The sequence below is a fragment of the Archocentrus centrarchus genome, chromosome 4 (assembly GCF_007364275.1).
Source record: "Archocentrus centrarchus isolate MPI-CPG fArcCen1 chromosome 4, fArcCen1, whole genome shotgun sequence".
In the NCBI taxonomy this organism is placed as follows: domain Eukaryota; kingdom Metazoa; phylum Chordata; class Actinopteri; order Cichliformes; family Cichlidae; genus Archocentrus; species Archocentrus centrarchus.
The window spans coordinates 1,184,192-1,203,961 of record NC_044349.1 but is presented as its reverse complement, the minus strand read 5'-3'; the positions used below and the strand labels follow the sequence as shown (position 1 = coordinate 1,203,961).

Sequence of the window (19,770 nt, the reverse complement as noted above, 5' to 3'; positions counted from 1 at the left end):
CTTAGATAATTATTCACAAGATATTTAACACACACACACACCACACCACACACACACACACACACACACACACACACACACACACACACACGACTCCCCCGGAAATCTGGATGCAGGATCAGGTGTCACGTGACACGTTGTACTGGTTAACTTCCTGTTGTCGGTTTAGTTAATTATTTCTTCCCCTCTCTAACGTGTTTCTTTACCTTCTTAAATTATCAATTCGTGGCCTTTGTTCCCCTTTGCTGAACTGTCCCCGGGTGTTATTCGGAGGCGACCAAAGGAGGTTTATCGGCTGCTAATGTTAGCTAGTTAGCTTCCTGCAGTGACAGGTGAAGCTCGCTCCCGCCAGGCTCACCTTTCACCCGTCAAAGCCGTTTTTCCGCCGTTTTTCTCCGCCTGTAACCCTGTGCAGGTCCTCGGTCCTCAAACCAGCACCATGGCCGGTCTGCTTTCAGCGCGCTGCGCCGCCTCTCTGAGGAAATCCGGGGGTCTCATTTATTTAAGGAGCGCTGCTCTGGGGGTTCATACGAAACAGTACAACAGCAGAAAAGCTTCATCCTCCTCCTCCTCATCAGCATCGGAGTATCTGCACCGTAGCGTCGTGCCATCCATGCATTACCAGAAGAGTTTACCCAGGTGAGGAGCTGCATGGCGAATTTAGCCACAATGTCCTTTTTTATGTTACCCAAAAATGTCGCTCCGGCTCCTGAAATGTGTGGTTTCATGTGCACCGGAGAGGTCCAGAGTAAGAAAGGTGTCAGAACCAAAGGTGACTTATTTTACTTTCTGAGGAATGTAGGTTAAAGGGCACGCTGGGTTTAAGCTCAGTGACCACTAGGGGGCGGTGATGCTTAAAGAGACAAAATGTGTGCAGAGTTTGGGGTCTGAGAGTTAACCATAGCACAGGAACAAAAGTGTGTAAAAATATTTCCACTACTGTATAAAATTAAAGATCCTGGATCAAATGTCATTATTCAGTCATTATATACTGTATTGTTCCCGAATAGTGCCATGCATTACCTGCAATGCAGAGGTTTGGGGGGAAACACATAGTATTATTGTAGCAGAACTACACACCACAGGTTTCAGTATGCACACACAGATGGAAATATTTGAGAAGATGTCAGTTTGAGGTGATCTGAGTTTGTGACATGGTGCATCATCCCTGTGGAGGCAGGCATCAAAGGATGGACTGTGGTCATAATGTGGTCACATGATCACAACAATACTCCGCAGCATTGAAATGATGCTCAGTTGGTGCTAAGTACAAAATCTCCAACACGTTACACCACCACCACAGCCCAACCATTGGAAGGAGGGATGAATCCATGTCTAATTCTGGCCCTGCCATCCAAACGTTGCAACAGAAATCGAGACACATCAACATTTTTCCGATCTTCAGTCGTTCGATTTTGTGAGCTGTAGTCTCAGTTTCCTGTTCATAGCTGAGAGGAGTGGCACCTGGTGTGGTCTGCTGCTGCAGCTCGTCTGCTTCAAGCTTTGGCGTGTTGCACGTTCAGAGAAGCTGTTCTGCACAACTTGGAACAAACTGGTTATTTGACTTCCTGTTGCCTTTCTCCTTTCTCTGGCATCAACAAGGCAGTTTCACCCGGAGACCTGCCGCTCACTGGATAACAGCACTCAGGCAGCCCATCTGGCACCAACAGCAGCTTTTAGTTATTACAGTTAAATAAAATTAGATGTAAAAACCATTTTATTTAACTGAAATAAAAGCTTAAGTCACTGAAACAACACCAAGTGTTTACAAAGCAAAAATGAAATAATGTTGAAAATACTCTAGTTTTTGCATCAGGAAGCTGTGGTGGGTTTTTTGAGCGTGCCTGGATGACTGTGGGTCAGCTGCCTTCACTGAGACTTGTTTTTATTGTAACACATATAGATTACCCATACCAAAACTGGAGGATACTATCAGGAGGTATTTGGCTGCCCAGAGGCCTCTTTTGGATGATGACCAGTTCAGGTGAGTTTCCACAAGTAAAATGAACCTTCTTATTTCATTATCTGATTGTTGAAACCCACAGTTGAAACCCACACGGAGCCGTCGCTGTCATGTCCCTGCAGAACCACAGAGAAACTCGCCCAGGATTTCCAGGATGGTGCGGGAAAGCAGCTGCACGAGGAACTGGTCATTCAGGACAAGAACAATAAGCACACGAGCTACATCTCAGGTAACTATGACCAGACTAAAGCTCAGCTTCTCTGGTGGAATGACCACCGATAAATGAGGTTAAAAGATTTCTTTTGTTTTTCAGCTCCCTGGTTTGATATGTATCTGTCTGCACGTGACTCTGTGGTGCTCAACTTCAACCCCTTCATGTCCTTCAATCCCGACCCCAAGACGGCGTACAATGAGCAGCTGGTGCGGGCGACCAACATGGTGTGTTCAGCTGTGCGCTTCATGAAAACGCTACGAGCCGGCCTGCTGGAGCCGGAGGTTTTCCACCTGAACCCGGCCAAGAGCGACACAGACGGCTTCAAGAACTTTATTCGCTGGGTCCCGTCTTCGCTGTCTTGGTATGGGGCCTACATGGTGAACGCGTACCCTCTGGACATGTCTCAGTACTTCCGCCTCTTTAACTCAGCTCGGATTCCCAAGCGTGGGCGAGATGAGCTCTTCACCGATGAGACAGGGCGCCACCTGTTGGTCATGAGGAAAGGAAACATGTACGTGTTTGACATAGTAGACAGGGACGGGAATTTGGTGAAGCCTGCAGAGATCCAGGCCCACTTGCAGTACATTTTGTCTGACTCGACGCCGACACCGGCCTTCCCGCTGGGCGTTCTGACCAGTGAGAACAGGGACGTTTGGGCTGGGCTCAGGGACAAGCTGATAGCTGCTGGGAACGCAGAGGATTTACGGGTCGTGGACAGCGCCCTTTTCTGCCTCTGCCTGGATGACGAGAGCATGCGGGACCATATTCACATCTCCCACAACATGTTGCACGGCGACGGCTGTAACCGCTGGTACGACAAGTCCTTCAGCCTCGTTCTAACCAAAGACGGACAGACTGCTATTCACTTTGAGCACTCCTGGGGCGACGGCGTGGCCGTGCTCCGGTTTCAGAACGAGGTCTTTAAGGACACCACCGAGAAGCCGCTGGTGCACCCGGGTTCGGCCGCTGCTGCCGTGGATTCGGCCTCCGCTGTGCGCAGACTGCACTTCAAGCTGGACAGGGAGCTGGAGCACGGCATCAAAAAAGCAAAGGAGAACTTCGACTCGGCCGTGTCGAAACTCACCATTGACGCCATGGAGTTCAAGAGAGGCGGGAAGGAGCAGTTAAAGAAGAGCAAGCTCAGTCCAGATGCTGTAGCCCAGCTGGCTTTCCAGATGGGCTTCCTGAGGCAGTACGGACACCGTAGCCACGTACGAGTCCTGTAGCACCGCGGCGTTCAAGCATGGCCGCACAGAGACCATCCGATCAGCTACCGTACACACCAGAAAGTGCTCGCACGCCTTCGTGAACCAGCGGGGCAAACATAGCGTGGAGGAACTGCGAGCCATGTTGCACGAATGCTCCAAATATCACGGGCAGCTCACCAAGGAGGCGGCCATGGGTGCGTGTGACACACCAGGATGCAGAATTTCATATACCATTAAATACAGTATTATAATTGCAGATATCGTCCCCTCTTGCTACATTTTAAACATTTAATAACCTCCTACCAGCCAAAGGCAGTTTTTGCAGCCCTCCCAAAAGCTTTTAATCAATTGAAATGTTATCTCATCAGGTTGCCTAGCAGCGGGCTAAAATGACCCATTTTAGCTCATAAACAACATCTGTCACCATGTGATTAAATATCAGTTTGCCAACAGCATGAACATGCCAAACAGTACTGTAGTACGGTATGTTTTAGACTCATTCTTTATGTTGATGAGGAGATTGATTTTACACAACGCTGACCTGAGATCAGTGCTTCCTTCACTGACTGCTCTTCTCACGCCTCTCTCCAGGTCAGGGTTTCGACCGTCACCTGTTCGCCCTGCGGTACCTGGCCACCTCCAAGGGCCAAGCTCTGCCCAGCCTGTAAACTGACCCAGCTCAAATACAACAACAACAAAAACAAAACATACATTACAATCAAAATACAAACCGCCATCAACCACAACATCCTCTCTACCAGCACCCTCACCAGTCCCGCCGTCAGTCTCGGCGGCTTCGCCCCCGTGGTGCCCGACGGTTTCGGCGTCGGCTATGGCGTCCATGACGACTGGATCGGCTGCAACGTGTCCAGCTACCCGGCCCGTGACGTCCACGAGTTCCTGCGGTGCGTCCAGAAGTCTTTAGAGGACATTTTTACTGTGCTGGAAGGAAAGCCTCTCAGCTAAGAGTGAAAAAAGGGTATTTTTACACTGATGCAGGTGAGAGCAGGTATCAGTCACAGCACCTGATCAGCTGATTACATTTTTACTACAGTGGTTTTTTTTGATAGGAGATACAGGGAGAACAGAAGTTCTCAAAAAAACAGTTTCCTCTGTCAGCAAATGTGGATACAAATCATAACTGTTCAGTGATAAATGAGTGATGGTGTTATTTTGGGTCAAAGCTGAGATTCAGATTATTTGGTGAAAATGTGCCCTGATCTGTAACACAGAGGATCGAAGCAAAATCAAGAGCAGTGACATCATTGTTTTGTCTCCATTGTTGTCATATTCACTGAAACTGCTGAGCTCTAATAACAAAAAATGCCATTCAGACGTTAGTGCCTGACTTTTATATGCACAGACATCCTGACAGCAGCGTGCTGCAGCCTCATGTTAATGTTAGCTGTGATTTAATTCTGCTACTACACACTTGTAGTGGTTTCTCACTGAGGCTCTCCCACATTAAGCACCATTTCCTTAAGTCATTTTCCAGTAATGGTATGATTGTATCATAAAGTGACACACAGGCCGATTAACAGAAGCAATAACTCAGAGAAAGTCGAGGCTGTCCTTACCCTGGAGTCCATTTGGCAGTCACACAATTAAGATGATCTTTGAGTGAGTGTGCAGGAAGCTGATCGGACTTCATTCATGCAGTTAAACCTCCCGGCAGCAGGCGGCAGTCTGGAGGCAGAAGCTGTGCCTTACTGAATGTGAAGCTCAACCGGAGCATTTACAAATGACTGTAATGCTGAACTGTCATCGCTGTTTGTTTGCTGTGCTTCAGTGTATTTTGAAATTAAACCTAATTTAATTTTTTCTGCTCTTATTTGCCTTCCTGGTTCTTCACTAACAGCTGATTAAAGACGATACCATGAAAAGATTTCTTTTCTCCAATCACTATTTATTTAAAATAAAAAAAATTGTTCCACCAAAAAGCAAATGTACAAATGCGGTAGTACAACAGAAACATGAGCTAAAGTAATTAAAATGAGCAAAACCACATTTTAGATGGGCTTGATCTTGAAGTGTAGGCCGATCAGACTGAAGACGAGACATTTCAGATCTTGCACCAAGTAGTAGAAAACACGAAGGCCTTCGGGGTCCCTGAAAACACAGACGCGCCCTCACGTCAGTAACAAGCTCACACTTTACAGTCCCCGACTCCCGGATGCGTTACTCACTTTGACTGGTTGACGTCGATCAAGGAGCCGATTTTGGAAGTTGTGAATGAAATGTGCTCGTCCCCGATGACGATCTCCAGCTCCTGTGAAGGGTGAGATTTAAATAAAAAAAAAACAGCCTCAGAAAAATGTTCTTGTTGAAAATCATTAATGCAGAGTTGATTTAGGAGAAATTTTAGGCCACTTTCTTTAACGTGTGTCACACAGTTCTATTTTTACTCTGTCTCCACCTCCTTTTGCTTGCGAGGGGCAGCCAATCAGAGGATCATTGGCTTCATCACCCTCCTACACAGGACACAGGTTTGAATCACAGGATGAACCAAAGACACCAAACCGAGGGACTGATTCCAGTTTGGATTAACACATGCATAACCTCACTGAGCATTTGGCCTTCTGCTTTTATAATCATTGCAGTTGGCTGCTCACCTCTAAGGAAAGCAGCTACGACTTAGGGAGCATCTATCAAACTAGGACACTCCTCCCACCGGAGAAACAGATTAACTGCGTCCGGTTTTTAAATACTTCCCCAGGACATGAAGCCATTTGATTGATGACATATATCCACAATATCATATAAAACAAACATTTTATAGCCATACAAGCAACGAGCATTAGAGCATGACTATATTAGAAAATTATTCTGACGCAAAGATGAGCCTTCAGATGATTTAACCTTTCATCCCATATGGCGATATGACCTTTGAAAGTTTACCTAAAAAATACACAGATCAAACATCCAGAGTATGAATGACCGGCTCTGGTGCAGTTTTGCTGTGGAAACTATGATATATCCCATGATATTAATGCTCAAAGTTTATAGCCACCCCTATTCACGTCGAGGGCCTCTAAATAGGAAAATATTCGTAATAAGAAGGTAAAATTTTGCATGGTGTCATTAAAGAGACTGCAGCTACTGTACAAAGAAAATCAGCTGATTCTGAGGGGAGGTGGGAATTTTGTAGACTGACATTTAACAGGTCTCTCCTGCAAATGAGACCAAGTCTCAATAGGATTACCTGTATAAATAAAGGTTAAATTAAAAATTAAAATATCTAACTGTTGAGATGACTTTGCAGCCATTTCTTTGCCAATTCCTGACTCCAGTTAAATTCTGTTGTTGGGTTTTAAGTGTTTTGTTTTTTTTTTTTTCAGAATGTGCACTTCAGATATTTGCTTTAGCTGGAAACAGTCAGCCTCAGTGCAGCTGTGAGGTATGGGCATCTCTGCAACTGGGACCCAGAAGAAAGGAAGGCTGGAAACAGTCCACTTCGGACAGGTTTGAACTCGTGGGTATACTCAATGTGGTTCAGGTGGGAGAGCTGCGTGGACAGAGCGTGCAGAAGGCAGGGAACATGATATCTGCTCTCAGTGAAGCTACCAGAATATTCTCACACTGGCACAGAGACGTTATGCCAGCAACGTGGTGGGTTAAAGACCAGCTGATGTCTGATCTGACCACGCTGAACATTTGCCTTCTCACATGGACCTTGTAGAACACCTCTGGTCTGCACTGCATGTCTGAAAGCAGCTGAAATGTAAGAACTGGGAGCCCTGCAGGTAAATATGGAGTAATAAAGTGCTCACAAACCTGTCTGCCAACTCTGTCAGGAGGCGGCCACAGAGCATCATCTTCTTTGGTGATTTCACTGTCGTCAATGATCCTCTTCAGCTCCTCCATCACGCTTTTGTGTACGTACGCCTGATTGTCACATAGGAAACACATAACTCGTTTTTAAGGTTGGCCATCATCTTCCCTGATTAATAACCACACCACCTACTCTCAGGTTATAGCACCAATTACACATAAAACATATGCAAGAACATCCCAGCGCCATTGCTACTAATTAGGCTCTCACTAAGATCAATCTATAATCGTTTATAATCACACGTCACCTCTTCCTTTCCTGATCATCACGTCATTCTTGTAGTTGCTGTTGTTGGCGTACCTCAGTTTACCTGCGAAAACACAAATATTCAGTTAACGTGGGGAGCAGCGCATCGCTTCCAGATGTTTGTTATCGTCCCTGCAGGCCGCATGGCGCGTACACACTCACGGCATTACTGCGTTTATCCTAAAAAAAACACGTTACCGTACTAATCTATCCATAACGTCAACGAGCAGCATTAATGCTACACCTGAACCCAACCGGAGAATTTGGCGCTTCGAGTCCGCTGCGGCCTATCCAACCCGGTTAGCTTCAAACCACGGACGGCTAACGCGTTCGCATTACCGCTCAAATTACACTCACCGTCAGGCCTGAACTCAAATTCTAGAAACTCGTGTCCAAACTTTCCCTTGTGCCCGACATAATATCTCAAATAGAAGTCGCTCGTTGACATCTTTATTCTCCTGAAAGCGCTCTTCCTGCTCAAGTCTGACGAACAAAACTGAGCTAGCAAGAACAACCCGGAGCCTCGCCACCCGTATACGCATGCGCAATGGATTGTGGTTGGTGGGGCTTTCTTGACCCGAGTTTTATCTTACAGGCAGGACACAGCCGCGCGACGATTCACACAGCCGGAGTTCAAGTCTTTCCCATCCATCCATCCATCCATCCATCCATCCATCCATTCATCCGTTACTGTTTTAGGGTAATTTGCACTTTTTTATTTTTTGGTATCTTTCTGTAACAGATTTATAAACCTGTATTAAAAACAATGAATATTATTAATTGTATTAAACCTATAAAATTACACCTGGCTAAATAAGCTTCTTATGTTTATATTACTCTTTTCTTGCATATTTCTATTATTTGACTTATTGTACTTCAGGATGGTGTTTATGCATTTGCGTGCTTTTACCCATAAAACTATGAAATATGAAATGCATGACTGATTAATGCTCTGCTGCATTTTTTCATGTTAATGTTCTAAAGTTAAAATTTTAACAGAATTATAATTGTAAAAGAAATGTTATGTTTTATTTATTTAGTGAGTTATTTTTGCATTCACAACCCCTTCATAAATTAAATTTCTAGTTTCCTGTTGTGGAATTTGTGAGTGTTTGAGAACACTCAAAATCATCAGGACACACAACAGTGAGGACTCACCTGGTCTCACAGCAGCAGCTTCTGAAGCAATCACAGGAAACGCTGTAAAATTTGGCATGTTGACCAAAATCCTCATCAGCGTCTACAGATGTGGAGCTGAGAGCATCATCACAGCGTGGTGTGGAAGCTGCACAGTTCAGGGCAGGAAGGCTCTGAAGAGTGTGATAATAAACTGCACAATACATCACTGGAGCAGCCTTCCAGCTTCTACCCACAAGCCATCAGACGCCAGTCAGCACCGCCCCTCCACCCTCACACCACTGTTGACTGTTACTGTAATTATTATCATCTGCTTTTGCACTAATTTGTACAGATCTGTTTGCAAACGTACACAGCACAGGTACGACTCAGGTTTTCAAACTCATGTCTTTTTTTAAAAATTCAAATTTATTGTTTGCAAATTATTACTAGCTATTTCTTTTGTAAATTTACTGCCTCTTTTATTTTTTATTATAATTTTTATAGTTGTGCTGTGTAAAGGCAGTTGGCAAAATAGGAATTTCATCGTGTGAAGCACCGAGTTTATTTCCACTGACTGTGTGACGACATAACTCCTAAACTCCTGTTCAGTTCTTAAAAATAAAAATAATAATACTCATTCTAATAATTAATAACTCATTGACTTGACTTCTACTTAAGTCCTCAAATTTTGTTCTGGTTTCTGCAGTTGAGTCAGCAGCAGCTTCAGCCTGACAGTCCGCGCGCAGGGCAACACTTTTATACGTTTTAAGAAATTGTCGCATTTTTCTAACGTCATCAAACTGCCGTCGCACACGGAACGGGTCCGCACGTGCAGTGGCTGTAAACTTTGAGCCATGGCGGGCGCGTTTTCACAGGAGCTCGAGGATCTGCTGAACCCTTTGCCTAAATTCGCGGATCCGGAGGATGATGATGATGACGAGGCGACCAAAGCCAGAGTGGTGGACAGGTTTGATGAGGAAGACGAGGAGGAAGGGCCGGTCAGCGCTCTGCGGAAGCGCAACACGACCCTGCTCTCAGACACGGACAGACGGTACGTGGGGAAGCCAGTGTCCCGAAAACAGCTGCTGATGGAGACTGAGGAGGAGGATGATGAGGAGGAGGAGGAGAGGGTGAAGATGATTCAGAGGGGGATGAAGAGGCAGATGACAATGAAAAGGGTTTAGATGATGATGATGAAGAGGAGGAGAGTTGATGGGCAGTGATTCAGAACTGAATGCTAAACCTGCATCAACGACAAGATGAAGACCTCTGACCTCATCTTTCCTCAGAAAGTGGACTTCCGCAAACTGACAGATGGTATGGATAATCTGGGAGTGAGTGAGGAGGATGATGATGATGAAAGCGGTGAGGAGTCTGAAGGCAGCGATGAAGAGGAGGGCTCTGATGATGATGATGAATTGGAAGGTGATGACGATGATGGAGCCGTGCGCACGTTTTCTCGGGACAAAGTGGACGAGGAGGTGGAGAAAGGGAAGGCGGTGAAGAACCAGCTGGACCTGTGGGACCAGCTGCTCGAGGGCCGGATCAAAATCCAGAAAGCTCTGGTGACCGCCAACCAGCTCCCTCAGCCGCAGACCTTCCCAGAGTTCAAGAGGAGGGGGGAAGGGGAGTTCGCGGCGGCGCTGAAGAACACCCACAAGGCTCTGAAGGCTCTGCAGAGGTCCCTGCTGGAGCTGCACGACCATCTGCTGCACCAGAACGCCGACACGAGATCCATCGCCACCGGGGAAGACGAGGAGATAACCAGCGACGATGAAGAGGAGGGGTCGGTGCGGGAGGCCGTAGCGCCCAAACGAAAACTGGAGATGGCAGAGTACCCGGACTTCATGGCCAAACGCTTTGCAGCCTTCCAGCCTTACCGCGACGCCACGCTGCAGAAGTGGCACGACAAAACCAGGCTGACGACGGGCAAGAGCGGCAAAGGTTTTGGAGCGTTCGAGAGGAACATCCTGACTCAGGTGGAGCAGGTGCTGATGGACAAGGAGAGGCTCCTGAAGCGGACCCAGACCCAGCGCTCAGAGTACCGGGTTCTGGGGAAAGTGGAGGCCCCTCCTCTCACGTCTGAGAATGCCCCCACGGAGGGAGGCGAGGCAGCGCGGCAACAGCTGAAGTCGAACACGCATCTGAAAGATCTGGATGAGGACGTATTCGACGACGACGACTTCTACCACCAGCTGCTGAGGGAGCTGATCGACCGCAAGACGAGCGCGGCGGACCCCAACGATCAGGTGGCTATGGGCCGACAGTGGCTGGCCATCCAGAAGCTGCGCAGCAAGATCAAGAAGAAAGTGGACACTAAAGCCAGCAAAGGGCGGAAAGTCCGGTTCCACGCCCACAGCAAGCTGGTCAATTTCATGGCGCCCGTTGACCACAGCTCGATGAGCGACGAGGCCCGCAGCGAACTGTACCGCAGCCTCTTCGGTCTGAGCGCGTCCGTGAGGGGGTCGCATTAACACAGAGATCAGGACTGAGAGCGAGCAGCAGCTCTCCTGGAGCAGGAACTCAAAACAACATGCAGTTATCTAGAAAAGTCTTCTATTTTAGATATGACCTGAAAACGCGCACACTGTGTTTCCATCACATGTGGATGAAGTAAACTGATTATTTGCTCTCATTTTGAGTTTCTCTAAGTAATGAGTCCCGGCATATCCCTACAGTTGTTGTTTCATGAAGTTTCCTGGAGCTGCAGGTTTATCCGTGTTTTTGGTGCTGTTAGTGCGTAGTGTTGATTTTGGGGCACAGCTGGGAATATGTGACATTACATATGTTACAGCTTCCCTGGATGCACTCCTCGGCTACAGTAGAAAATTAATTTTCAGGTTTGACCATTATGTAATCGTTAAATTCATGTTGTGTACTTTATTACAGATTTACACCCTGACAGGAGCATTTTGGGAATCTGTTCACGGCGGCGCTCACAGATATAAGGACACATTTAAGCTCTGATAAAAACTGAAAGCTAACTAATGACACGCCCACCCAGACTGTGCAATTTAAAGCCAAAGCTTGTTTTTGTTCAGCATCACATTTTTCTATAACCAGCTTTGAGCCCTGATTGGCTGGGGGCCCGTCCAGGCTGTACCCCACCTCTCACCCTGTCACAGCTGGATGGGTGTCGGCCTTCCCGTGATCCTGAATAGGATACGCAGTTAACATCTATGACTTCTACTAACGGGAGGTTTTATCTGTTTTCTGTTAATTCGCTGTTTTCACATGGAGCTGCAAAGGCCAATTTAAAAAATTACCCCAAATGCTTTTTTTTTTTTCTTTCTCCAGTGAATTGAAAATTTAATTGAATCTGAAAATCATTATTTCAGCTTATTAAGTCAAAATTAGGGTTATAATTGGTCTGAGGCTTCCCGACTCAAAATGCTGAGAAAATAACCAAAAATTGAGTCGAGTCACAGTTTTGAGATAACTGCCTGAAATTTCGACTTACACGTGGCAACATTTTTTCTTCGGTCATGGAAGTTTTTTTTTTCCAGTGGTGAAAATAAAACAGATGAAACCTCCGATGCTTGTTTCTGTTACTCTACACTGGTGACGTTTTAGTATTGAAACTGATACACGACATCGCTCTGATTTGGGCTTCAGATCGTCACGCTGTGCTTATAAACTATGACTTCGCCGGTCCTGATACAGATTTCCTTTTATGCCTTTATGATGATGTGTAGGTTTGAAGAGCCAAACTTAGAGATGAAGTTTTATAGAAATAAAATAAATAAATTTGTGATTAAAATCAAAATCCAGATGTTTCCTGGTTGTTAAGCTGACTCCTGTGAGCAGGACTCAGAGATGTCTCGTTGCTGTTTCGGTTGTCTGCACAGGACAGAAGTTGTATATGAAACGTGCTGATCGATGGTGCCTGTTTGCAGTTTAAGCTGCACATCTGCTGACTTACAGCATCCCGCAGTCGATTCACACCTACTCTGATGAAACGTGTTCATGCTTCCGGTTGTCAGTGAAGATGATTATGAGCAGCTTCATGAATATAGACAAAGCAGAAAGGAGGCTTTGATGTACTGCAGGTGTGCCTATTTCATATGTTTTTATTGTAATGTTGGTATTTACCGGAGACAGTAAGTCCCTGTAGTAAATGTAATAACTGATCAACGTGTTGATTTATTCTTCCTTACACAAACCTGGTTACAGCAGGATGAATATTTTGGGTTAGTGGACTCGGGGGTGTTTGTTCATTTGAACTGTTTTAACATCCATGTAGATGCGGAGAATAAAAATCACTGCATTTAATCTATTAATAGATTCAATTGGCTTCTCTCATAATGTAAAAGAGCCCACCCACCACTTTAATCATACTCTGGCTCTTGTCCTAACATATGGCATAGAAACTGAAGACTTAACAGTATTCCCTGAAAGCCCCCTCCTGTCTGATCATTTCTTAGTAACATTTATATTTACTTTAATGGATTACACAGCAGTGGGGAATAAGTTTTATTACAGTAGAAGTCTTTCTGAAAGTGCTGTAACTCAGTTTAAGGATCTAATTCATTATTATGCTCTTCAGTGCCAACACAGTGCAGAGCAGCTACCTAAACTCTGCTCCCAGTGAGGTCGATTATCTGGTTCTGTTGGAGGTTTTTCCTGTTTAAAGGGAGTTTTTCCTTTCCACTGTTTGCTCATAGGGGGTCGTTTTCACTGCTGCGTTTTCTCTGGGTCTTTAACTACAGCATAAAGCACCTTGAGGCGACTGTTGTTGTGATTTGGTGCCATATAAACAAAATTTAAGTAATTTTAACCAAATGCAACAAAGTCATTGTTGATAACAAGCATCAAAACAACGCTGCAGATATCTGGTATCACGTTCTTCTCTGTGGCATCGTTAGTTCATCGATGATTAACGACACTACAAACTCAGGTTGTTCTGACAGAAGTGAACTTTATTTTGTTGCCTCCTCCGTTTAAAGCACATGCTCGTGCCTCACCGACACTTCTCGAAAATGCGCCACAGCTGAAGGAAAAGGAGGACAGCCACCATCGAGGCCGGCTACATACCGTTCAGCACCGGCTCAACCCACAAGCCTCAGCTCAGCATCGAGAATAAACTGAATTCAGGGTTCACATTTGACCTGCAGCAAATAGTTTCAAGTGCTCTTTAAAGCATTTTTTTATTGCTTGACTGCATAATTAAAGTAACTATACATCTTTTCTCCCTCCACTGTATCTGATACTTGGTCACAGCACTAAGCAGCATGTGGCACATCAAGAATAAGAGAACTGAGAACAGAAGAAGAGTCTTCATTAATAGAAGCTTTTAAAGTGAAAATAACAGTACCTGAGTAGTCTCACACACACAGAAAGAAAACTCAAACATTTCCATATTATAGAGCTCAGTCCTTTGTAATGAAAATGTACCTAAACATGTGCATCTGAGGGTTACAAGGGAAAATTATACTTTGTGGTAATTCCATAAAATAACACGTTTTCCTGATTTGTTAACATTAAATGAGCGACAGCGACATTAAAGTGAGATTTAGACCATCTTTGGCGGTGATGTCATACATCAGGTGTTCGAGGCTAAACTGGTTGTTTCAGCTGAGCTTTAGTATCATTTTTGTTAAACAGGCCTTAAATAAAGGTTGACGAGGTCACGCTGATAAAGGGATTCGAGCCCTGCTGTTGAAGAGCATGTCGCGGCGCTGCAGTAACTGCAGCTGTCGAGTGTGCGTGAATCTTTCTGCAGTTTCCAGCTCAGTGCTGGTTAAAGGCAAGCAGCAGTTTGAAGTGAAATTAAAACTCCTCCCTCTTCAGTTTCATCCAAGCTAAACACAAAATTGTACCTCTGCTGGGAACCAGCTCCACAAAGCCTCCTTTCATTTAAATCAGTCCAAGCAGACTCGCACCAAAAAAGGAGACCTTCTGGCTGCGTGGCAGTTGTGCCACCTCGTTAACAGTAGCAACGATGAAGGGCAGCACGTCCGGGCAAACCTTCCTCTTTCTCCCTGAAGGACCGGTGAGCTTTAGTGGGGCCGGGTGTTTGACTCCACGCTCGGCTGCTTCTTCGCCGTCCCGTAACCGCCGAACCACCCGTTCAGCCGTTTGGTCAGACCGCCGTTCAGGATGTCCTGGATGTGCTGAACGATGAGATTTATTGCGACTGCATTGAGAAACAAAGATGTTTGATGGTCACGGTTAGTCTCAGTTTACCTTTGACCCACAGAGCAAAGCATCTCTGCAGGTCACCCTCAAAACCTAAAGCTGACCTTTAACCCTCACACGGCCAAGCTATTTCACAAAGTTATAAAACAAAGTATCTTTTATCTGTTTGTTGAATCTGTTCATCAGACCAATAATATTTTATTTTTACAGCATTTCTATTATAAAACGTTTAAAACCAAAATTATTGAGACAATCTTGGTTTACAAACACACCTGTTCATTGTTTCTATGACACCTGAAAAAATACGTTTTTAAAACTTCACTCACCGGCCACTTTATTAGGTACACCTGTTCAGCTGCTCATTAATGCAACTATCAGCCAATCACATGGCACCAACTCAGTGCATTTAGGCACATAGACATGGTGAAGACAACATGCTGAAGCTGAAACATCAGAATGGCAAAGCGAAGTGATTTAAGTGACGGTGGAAGCAGCGCGGTCGTTGGCGTCAGACGGACCGCTCTGAGCGACTAGGAAACCGCTGATCTGACTGTTTCTCCCATGCAGCCATCTCCAGGGTTTTCCCAAAAAACCAAGGAGAACATACCAACCCACCAGCCTCGAAGCAGAATGTGACACTGGGTGCCACTCCTGTCACCCGAGAACAGGAAACTGAGGCTACAATATACACAAGTCCACCAAAACTGGACAACGAAAGACTGGAAATATGTTTCCTGGTCTGAATTTCTGCTCCAGCATTCAGCTGGTATGCTCACAATTTGGTGTAAACAACATGAACACATCCCACATTGTATCAATGATTCAGGCTGCTGCTGCTGCTGGTGATGGTGATGGTGGTGTAACGGTGTCAGGGATGTTTTCTTGGTGCACGTTGGGCCCCCAAGTACCAACTGAGCACTGTTTAAACACCACAGCTGTTAACCTTTGACCTTCATGACCCATCTTGTGCTTCCTGTAATGTCATAAAGTTCAAATCCTCTCAAACTGGTTTCTCGAGCACGACGGAGCTCACTGCTCTCACACGGCCTCCACAGTAAGCAGCACCTTTGGGATGTGATGTCAGGATGATGTGATGTCAGGATGATGTGATGTCAGGATGATGTGATGTCAGGATGATGTGATGTCAGGATGCAGCTGACAAATCTGCAGCAACTGTGTGATTTTGGTCCACATCAACACGACAGCATCACACAAACCATGAAGAATTAAAGAGGCTCTGAAGGCAAACGGGGGTCCAACCCAGTACCAGCGAGGTGTACCTAATGAAGTGGCTGGTGAGTATATATTACCTTATGCTAGTATCATTTTACCACCAAATTACAGAACTGGTGACTCCATAAAATTCTGATCAACAACAAATTACAATGACATCATAGTCGAGATCTTTGTACTTTCAAAATAAATCTAAACAAATATTTCAAATGCTACGTGAATAAGATTAGAAGATTAGACTTCTGAAATATCTGAAAACTGACATACCTAATTATCTACAAAATACAATAAAACCAAAGCCTACATATTTGTTATCTGTGGCACACCGATGGGTTACAGTCTGTACAAAACTATGAAACTATGAAATGTGGCAGATTTATCTGAAGGCTGGGGTCCAGACTTTAACTTAAAGACTTTGAACCTGGACCGTTACATCTGAGCAACTCTGTGACTAGCGAGCAGTAACGGGGGGCGCTCGGAGCAGGTGTCCCACAGCCAAATATTTGGAGAGCAGCGCGGTGAAGCAGACAGAACTGTTTTGTCCTCGGCTCCTTTCCTAAGCACGATTCCCAGCAAGGAGATAAACACAGCCGCGGCCTTCCTGATAAACACTGTTGAGTCTCCAAAATTTGTTTCTCTACATAATCTGTAATGTAATATTTATAATGCACTTCACAGGCAAAGCTAAAGAGCAGAACTCACCAATGTTGTCAACTCCTCTCGGTATTATCACATCAGCATATTTCTTTGTCTGAACAGTGAGAAAAGAAAGAAAACCTGATTTATCTGCGACGCCACGTTCAGGGACACTCTGTGGATGTGAGAACAGGACATGTACTCACGGGCAGACAGAACTCCTCAAACGCAGGCTTGACAAAGGTGATGTACTGCGCTATAATGCTTTCCAAATCCCGACCACGTTCACTGATGTCCCGCAGCACTGACGGCAAACAAGAAAGGGCTCAAAGTTCAAATGGCATCAATGTTTCCACAGTCGTTTGCATACGTGCGTCCTTTTTCCCCACAAAGAGATTAAATTAAATAAGATATTATGTTAATTAGTGAGTTGACCTATTGGGAAGCAGTTGTCACCTTTGGGCAGAGCCGGTGTTTCCACAGCTTCTAGCAAAGAAGCTTTTTTCTAAGATATTAAATCATCTTTAATTTTCACGAGTCATTGTTTGCAGCCCCTTCTGGGGCCTCACTTTAATAACGACTGACTTAACGAGCCATAAAACTCACCACCCGCGTTTAAACAGATTGTCTAGCCACACATCACCTCTCCGTGATAGACGAGTGTCTGCGTCCGTGTCCACGAACAGCTTCATCTGGAAAAAGTCTCGAATCTCCTGAGAGTAGAACATCAGGATGCCCTCAAACAGCACCACATCAGCGGGGTACACCGTCACGGTCTCCTCTTTCCTGACATATAAAAGAGAAAAAGAAAAACACTTAAAACAGCATCCGCTGTGGTGAAAATTACATGAATAGACTAAAAAGCCAGTGAGTTATTCTGAAGGGCTCAAATGTTTTTAATGCTGAACGTACCGGACCACGGTAACGTTATTTTACAGGACCTTTACTACAAAGCATTCTCATCTTTTCAGATGCTTTTCTCACCTTTGAGGGCTTCCATTCATTTCACATGAAAATCAATTTGCCCTAAAGGTAACGAACCCACCACAGTGGGCATCATGTCTGCAGCAGCGTGATGCTGCGTCACAGACCTCTGAGTTACCTGGAGTGAGAAACAAAGTCATAAACAGGAATGTGGACCGTTTTCCCCTCCTTGATGTCCCACAGGGTTGTGATTATGAGGTCGTTGTCAAAAGCATCTGTGCAGAAGGAGAGAGCACAAAGCAGAAGCCTGAATGACCAAACAATGCTGGAGTTTCAATCTTCGGTACCCTCGAGGCCCAACGACCCCGCGTGACTGATGCAGAGGGGACGTACCTGGGTGGTCGAAGTTGAACTGGCCCTTGAGCGCCTTGGCCTTCTGCTCCGGGGTGAGGACCCTGTAGAAGCTGTCCTGACTGAGGATGGCCACCTGGCGCTGGTGGTGGTCGATCTCGTTCTGGCCCAGCAGCTCCATGATCTTACTGCACACCGACGACTGAACACAGGAAAACGAGCCGATCACGCGCTGACCCCGTTACCCGATTTAACGCGTCCTCACGTTTTTTTGCACTGAAACCAACATTTATTTTACGCTTGAAGCCATCGTGACGTGAAAACACAGCATGATCCATTCCTGGAAATCATTGATGCCAGTTCAGGCCCACACTCATAACAAAGAGCTGCAGTTTGCTCCCTCTTCAGATAACATGTCTGGGAGAACAGGTGGCTCCGTGAGCAGTTACTCCTGTGGGAAAATGGAGGCATAACACCAGGAAGTTGAAGCCACAAACAACTGCCTGCTGAACCACAACCGCCTTCCCCTATGAAATCAGCCTGCTGCCACCTTTATGAATTATGTTGATTAAAGGAAATACGAGGTTAAATTAGGAGGCTGAAGAGAACCAAGCTAATTGAAGGTGGTTCAAAAACTCTGTTTGTGTGAGGACATTTTACTAATGCTGAGAGGAGCTCTGAAATTTGGACCCAACCACACAAACTGCATGTTGAAGATTATATGAAGGACCAATATGCTTCATTTTATTTAAAGGCAATTTTCCCAACTTGTCAGGAGCATAAAAGGAAGCTGAAGCTTGCTTTATGTTCTTATGTGATATTCTTTGTGCTTATACTGATTGTTCTGTGCCACATTTCCTGATTTATGTAAACTTGAGCCAATCAAAAAGTGGGTCATTTTCCCAAACTGTGGGATAAAATGCTGAAGCCTGATTGCTGGGATTCTCCACTATGCAACAACCTGTGACCCTAATGCAGCATTTTCTGGTCTTCTGAGACAGAACACCAACTGGAAACCAGTGGGAACCTTTAAAACGCTGCACAACAAACAATGATAAAGCAGATATTTAGTCTGCCATGACACCAGAGACGCTGCCAATACTAAATTAACATCAAGTGAGTCTGGGACAGTGCACACATCAAGAGCACTGTGCGACATCAGCAGAGCCTTTAGAAACTGTGCTCCTGCAGACAGCCCTGTGCCTTAGACTTCTGTCTGAAAGTGGATTTTACACTCTCTGCAGCCAACACACCCTGCGCAGCTGATGCCAATTACACGGACCCACACTCGTCTGTTCCCTGAGCTTTGCCACACTTGACATCCCCTCACATGATGAAGCGTGGAAACAAAATACGGGAGTCCTTCACGGAAGTTTGAAATCTAAATGTCAGCCTGCCTTGAGATAAGTGTAAGGCCGGTTTTACTTTTACTACCGATCAGCAGTAACCAGGCCGAATCATCGAGTCAAGATTTTAAACTAAACTTAAAGTAAACGCGTCGTTTCTTTAGGTGAACTGCCCGTCCTCTGCATCCCACAGCACAACAGATACTTCAACATCACACGGCTCCAAGAAATGATCCAAAGGAGGAAAAAAAACAACACAATAATATAAAAGCCGACCTTCCCGCTGGCTGTTCCTCCGGCCACACCGATGAGGAAGGGCTGCCGACTGTGTGTGTCATGATTTTCGGCTTGGTCACCTGGCTTTGTCTCGCTGTCTCCTGCCATGTTTCATCTGCAGCGCGCTCCGCACCTCTACGCCAGGCGGCTGCGCGCTCCTCCCATTTGATGATGATTTAGCAGCGATGAACTCGGTGACGGGCCGTTAAAGGGCAACAAAGAGAAGACGAAGATGCTGCATTTCCTCCTTTTTATATTTTAACGGTCCAGTTGTGGACTTTTTG

General features: G+C 45.5%; 4 protein-coding genes across 5 annotated transcripts; 2 read left to right on the top strand and 2 right to left on the bottom strand.

Annotated features, from left to right (window-relative positions):
• The first annotated feature begins 141 nt into the window (after positions 1–141).
• On the top strand, positions 142–5,260 carry cpt2 (carnitine palmitoyltransferase 2). Its single transcript, XM_030726925.1, is given in 7 exon segments — positions 142–639; positions 1,904–1,984; positions 2,086–2,192; positions 2,277–3,375; positions 3,377–3,579; positions 3,977–4,064; positions 4,111–5,260. Coding segments are annotated over 7 exon segments (2,019 nt in total). The 5' UTR covers positions 142–439; the 3' UTR covers positions 4,352–5,260.
• Positions 5,261–5,270: 10 nt separating this feature from the next.
• magoh (mago homolog, exon junction complex subunit) lies at positions 5,271–8,010 on the bottom strand. The gene is made up of 5 exons (XM_030726923.1): positions 7,821–8,010; positions 7,471–7,527; positions 7,160–7,272; positions 5,572–5,654; positions 5,271–5,494 (listed from the first exon to the last, which is right to left on the bottom strand). Exons 1-5 carry the CDS (start codon positions 7,909–7,911, stop codon positions 5,395–5,397), a joined length of 444 nt encoding a protein of 147 aa, XP_030582783.1. The 5' UTR covers positions 7,912–8,010; the 3' UTR covers positions 5,271–5,394.
• Positions 8,011–9,388: 1,378 nt separating this feature from the next.
• aatf (apoptosis antagonizing transcription factor) lies at positions 9,389–12,348 on the top strand. The gene is given in 4 exon segments (XM_030726563.1): positions 9,389–9,707; positions 9,710–9,786; positions 9,789–9,827; positions 9,830–12,348. Coding segments are annotated over 4 exon segments (1,614 nt in total). The 5' UTR covers positions 9,389–9,436; the 3' UTR covers positions 11,057–12,348.
• Positions 12,349–13,421: 1,073 nt separating this feature from the next.
• uck2a (uridine-cytidine kinase 2a) lies at positions 13,422–19,691 on the bottom strand. Of its 2 annotated transcripts, none has more exons than XM_030727653.1 (7): positions 19,567–19,691; positions 17,907–18,066; positions 17,692–17,788; positions 17,233–17,375; positions 16,796–16,893; positions 16,656–16,704; positions 13,422–14,718 (listed from the first exon to the last, which is right to left on the bottom strand). In XM_030727653.1, the coding sequence occupies exons 2-7, from the start codon at positions 18,043–18,045 to the stop codon at positions 14,582–14,584; spliced, it is 663 nt and encodes a 220-aa protein (XP_030583513.1). In that variant the 5' UTR covers positions 18,046–18,066; positions 19,567–19,691; the 3' UTR covers positions 13,422–14,581. The 2 variants fall into 2 exon arrangements, with proteins under 2 accessions (XP_030583513.1, XP_030583512.1); XM_030727652.1 differs by having other exon boundaries at positions 19,487–19,686.
• Positions 19,692–19,770: the final 79 nt, after the last annotated feature.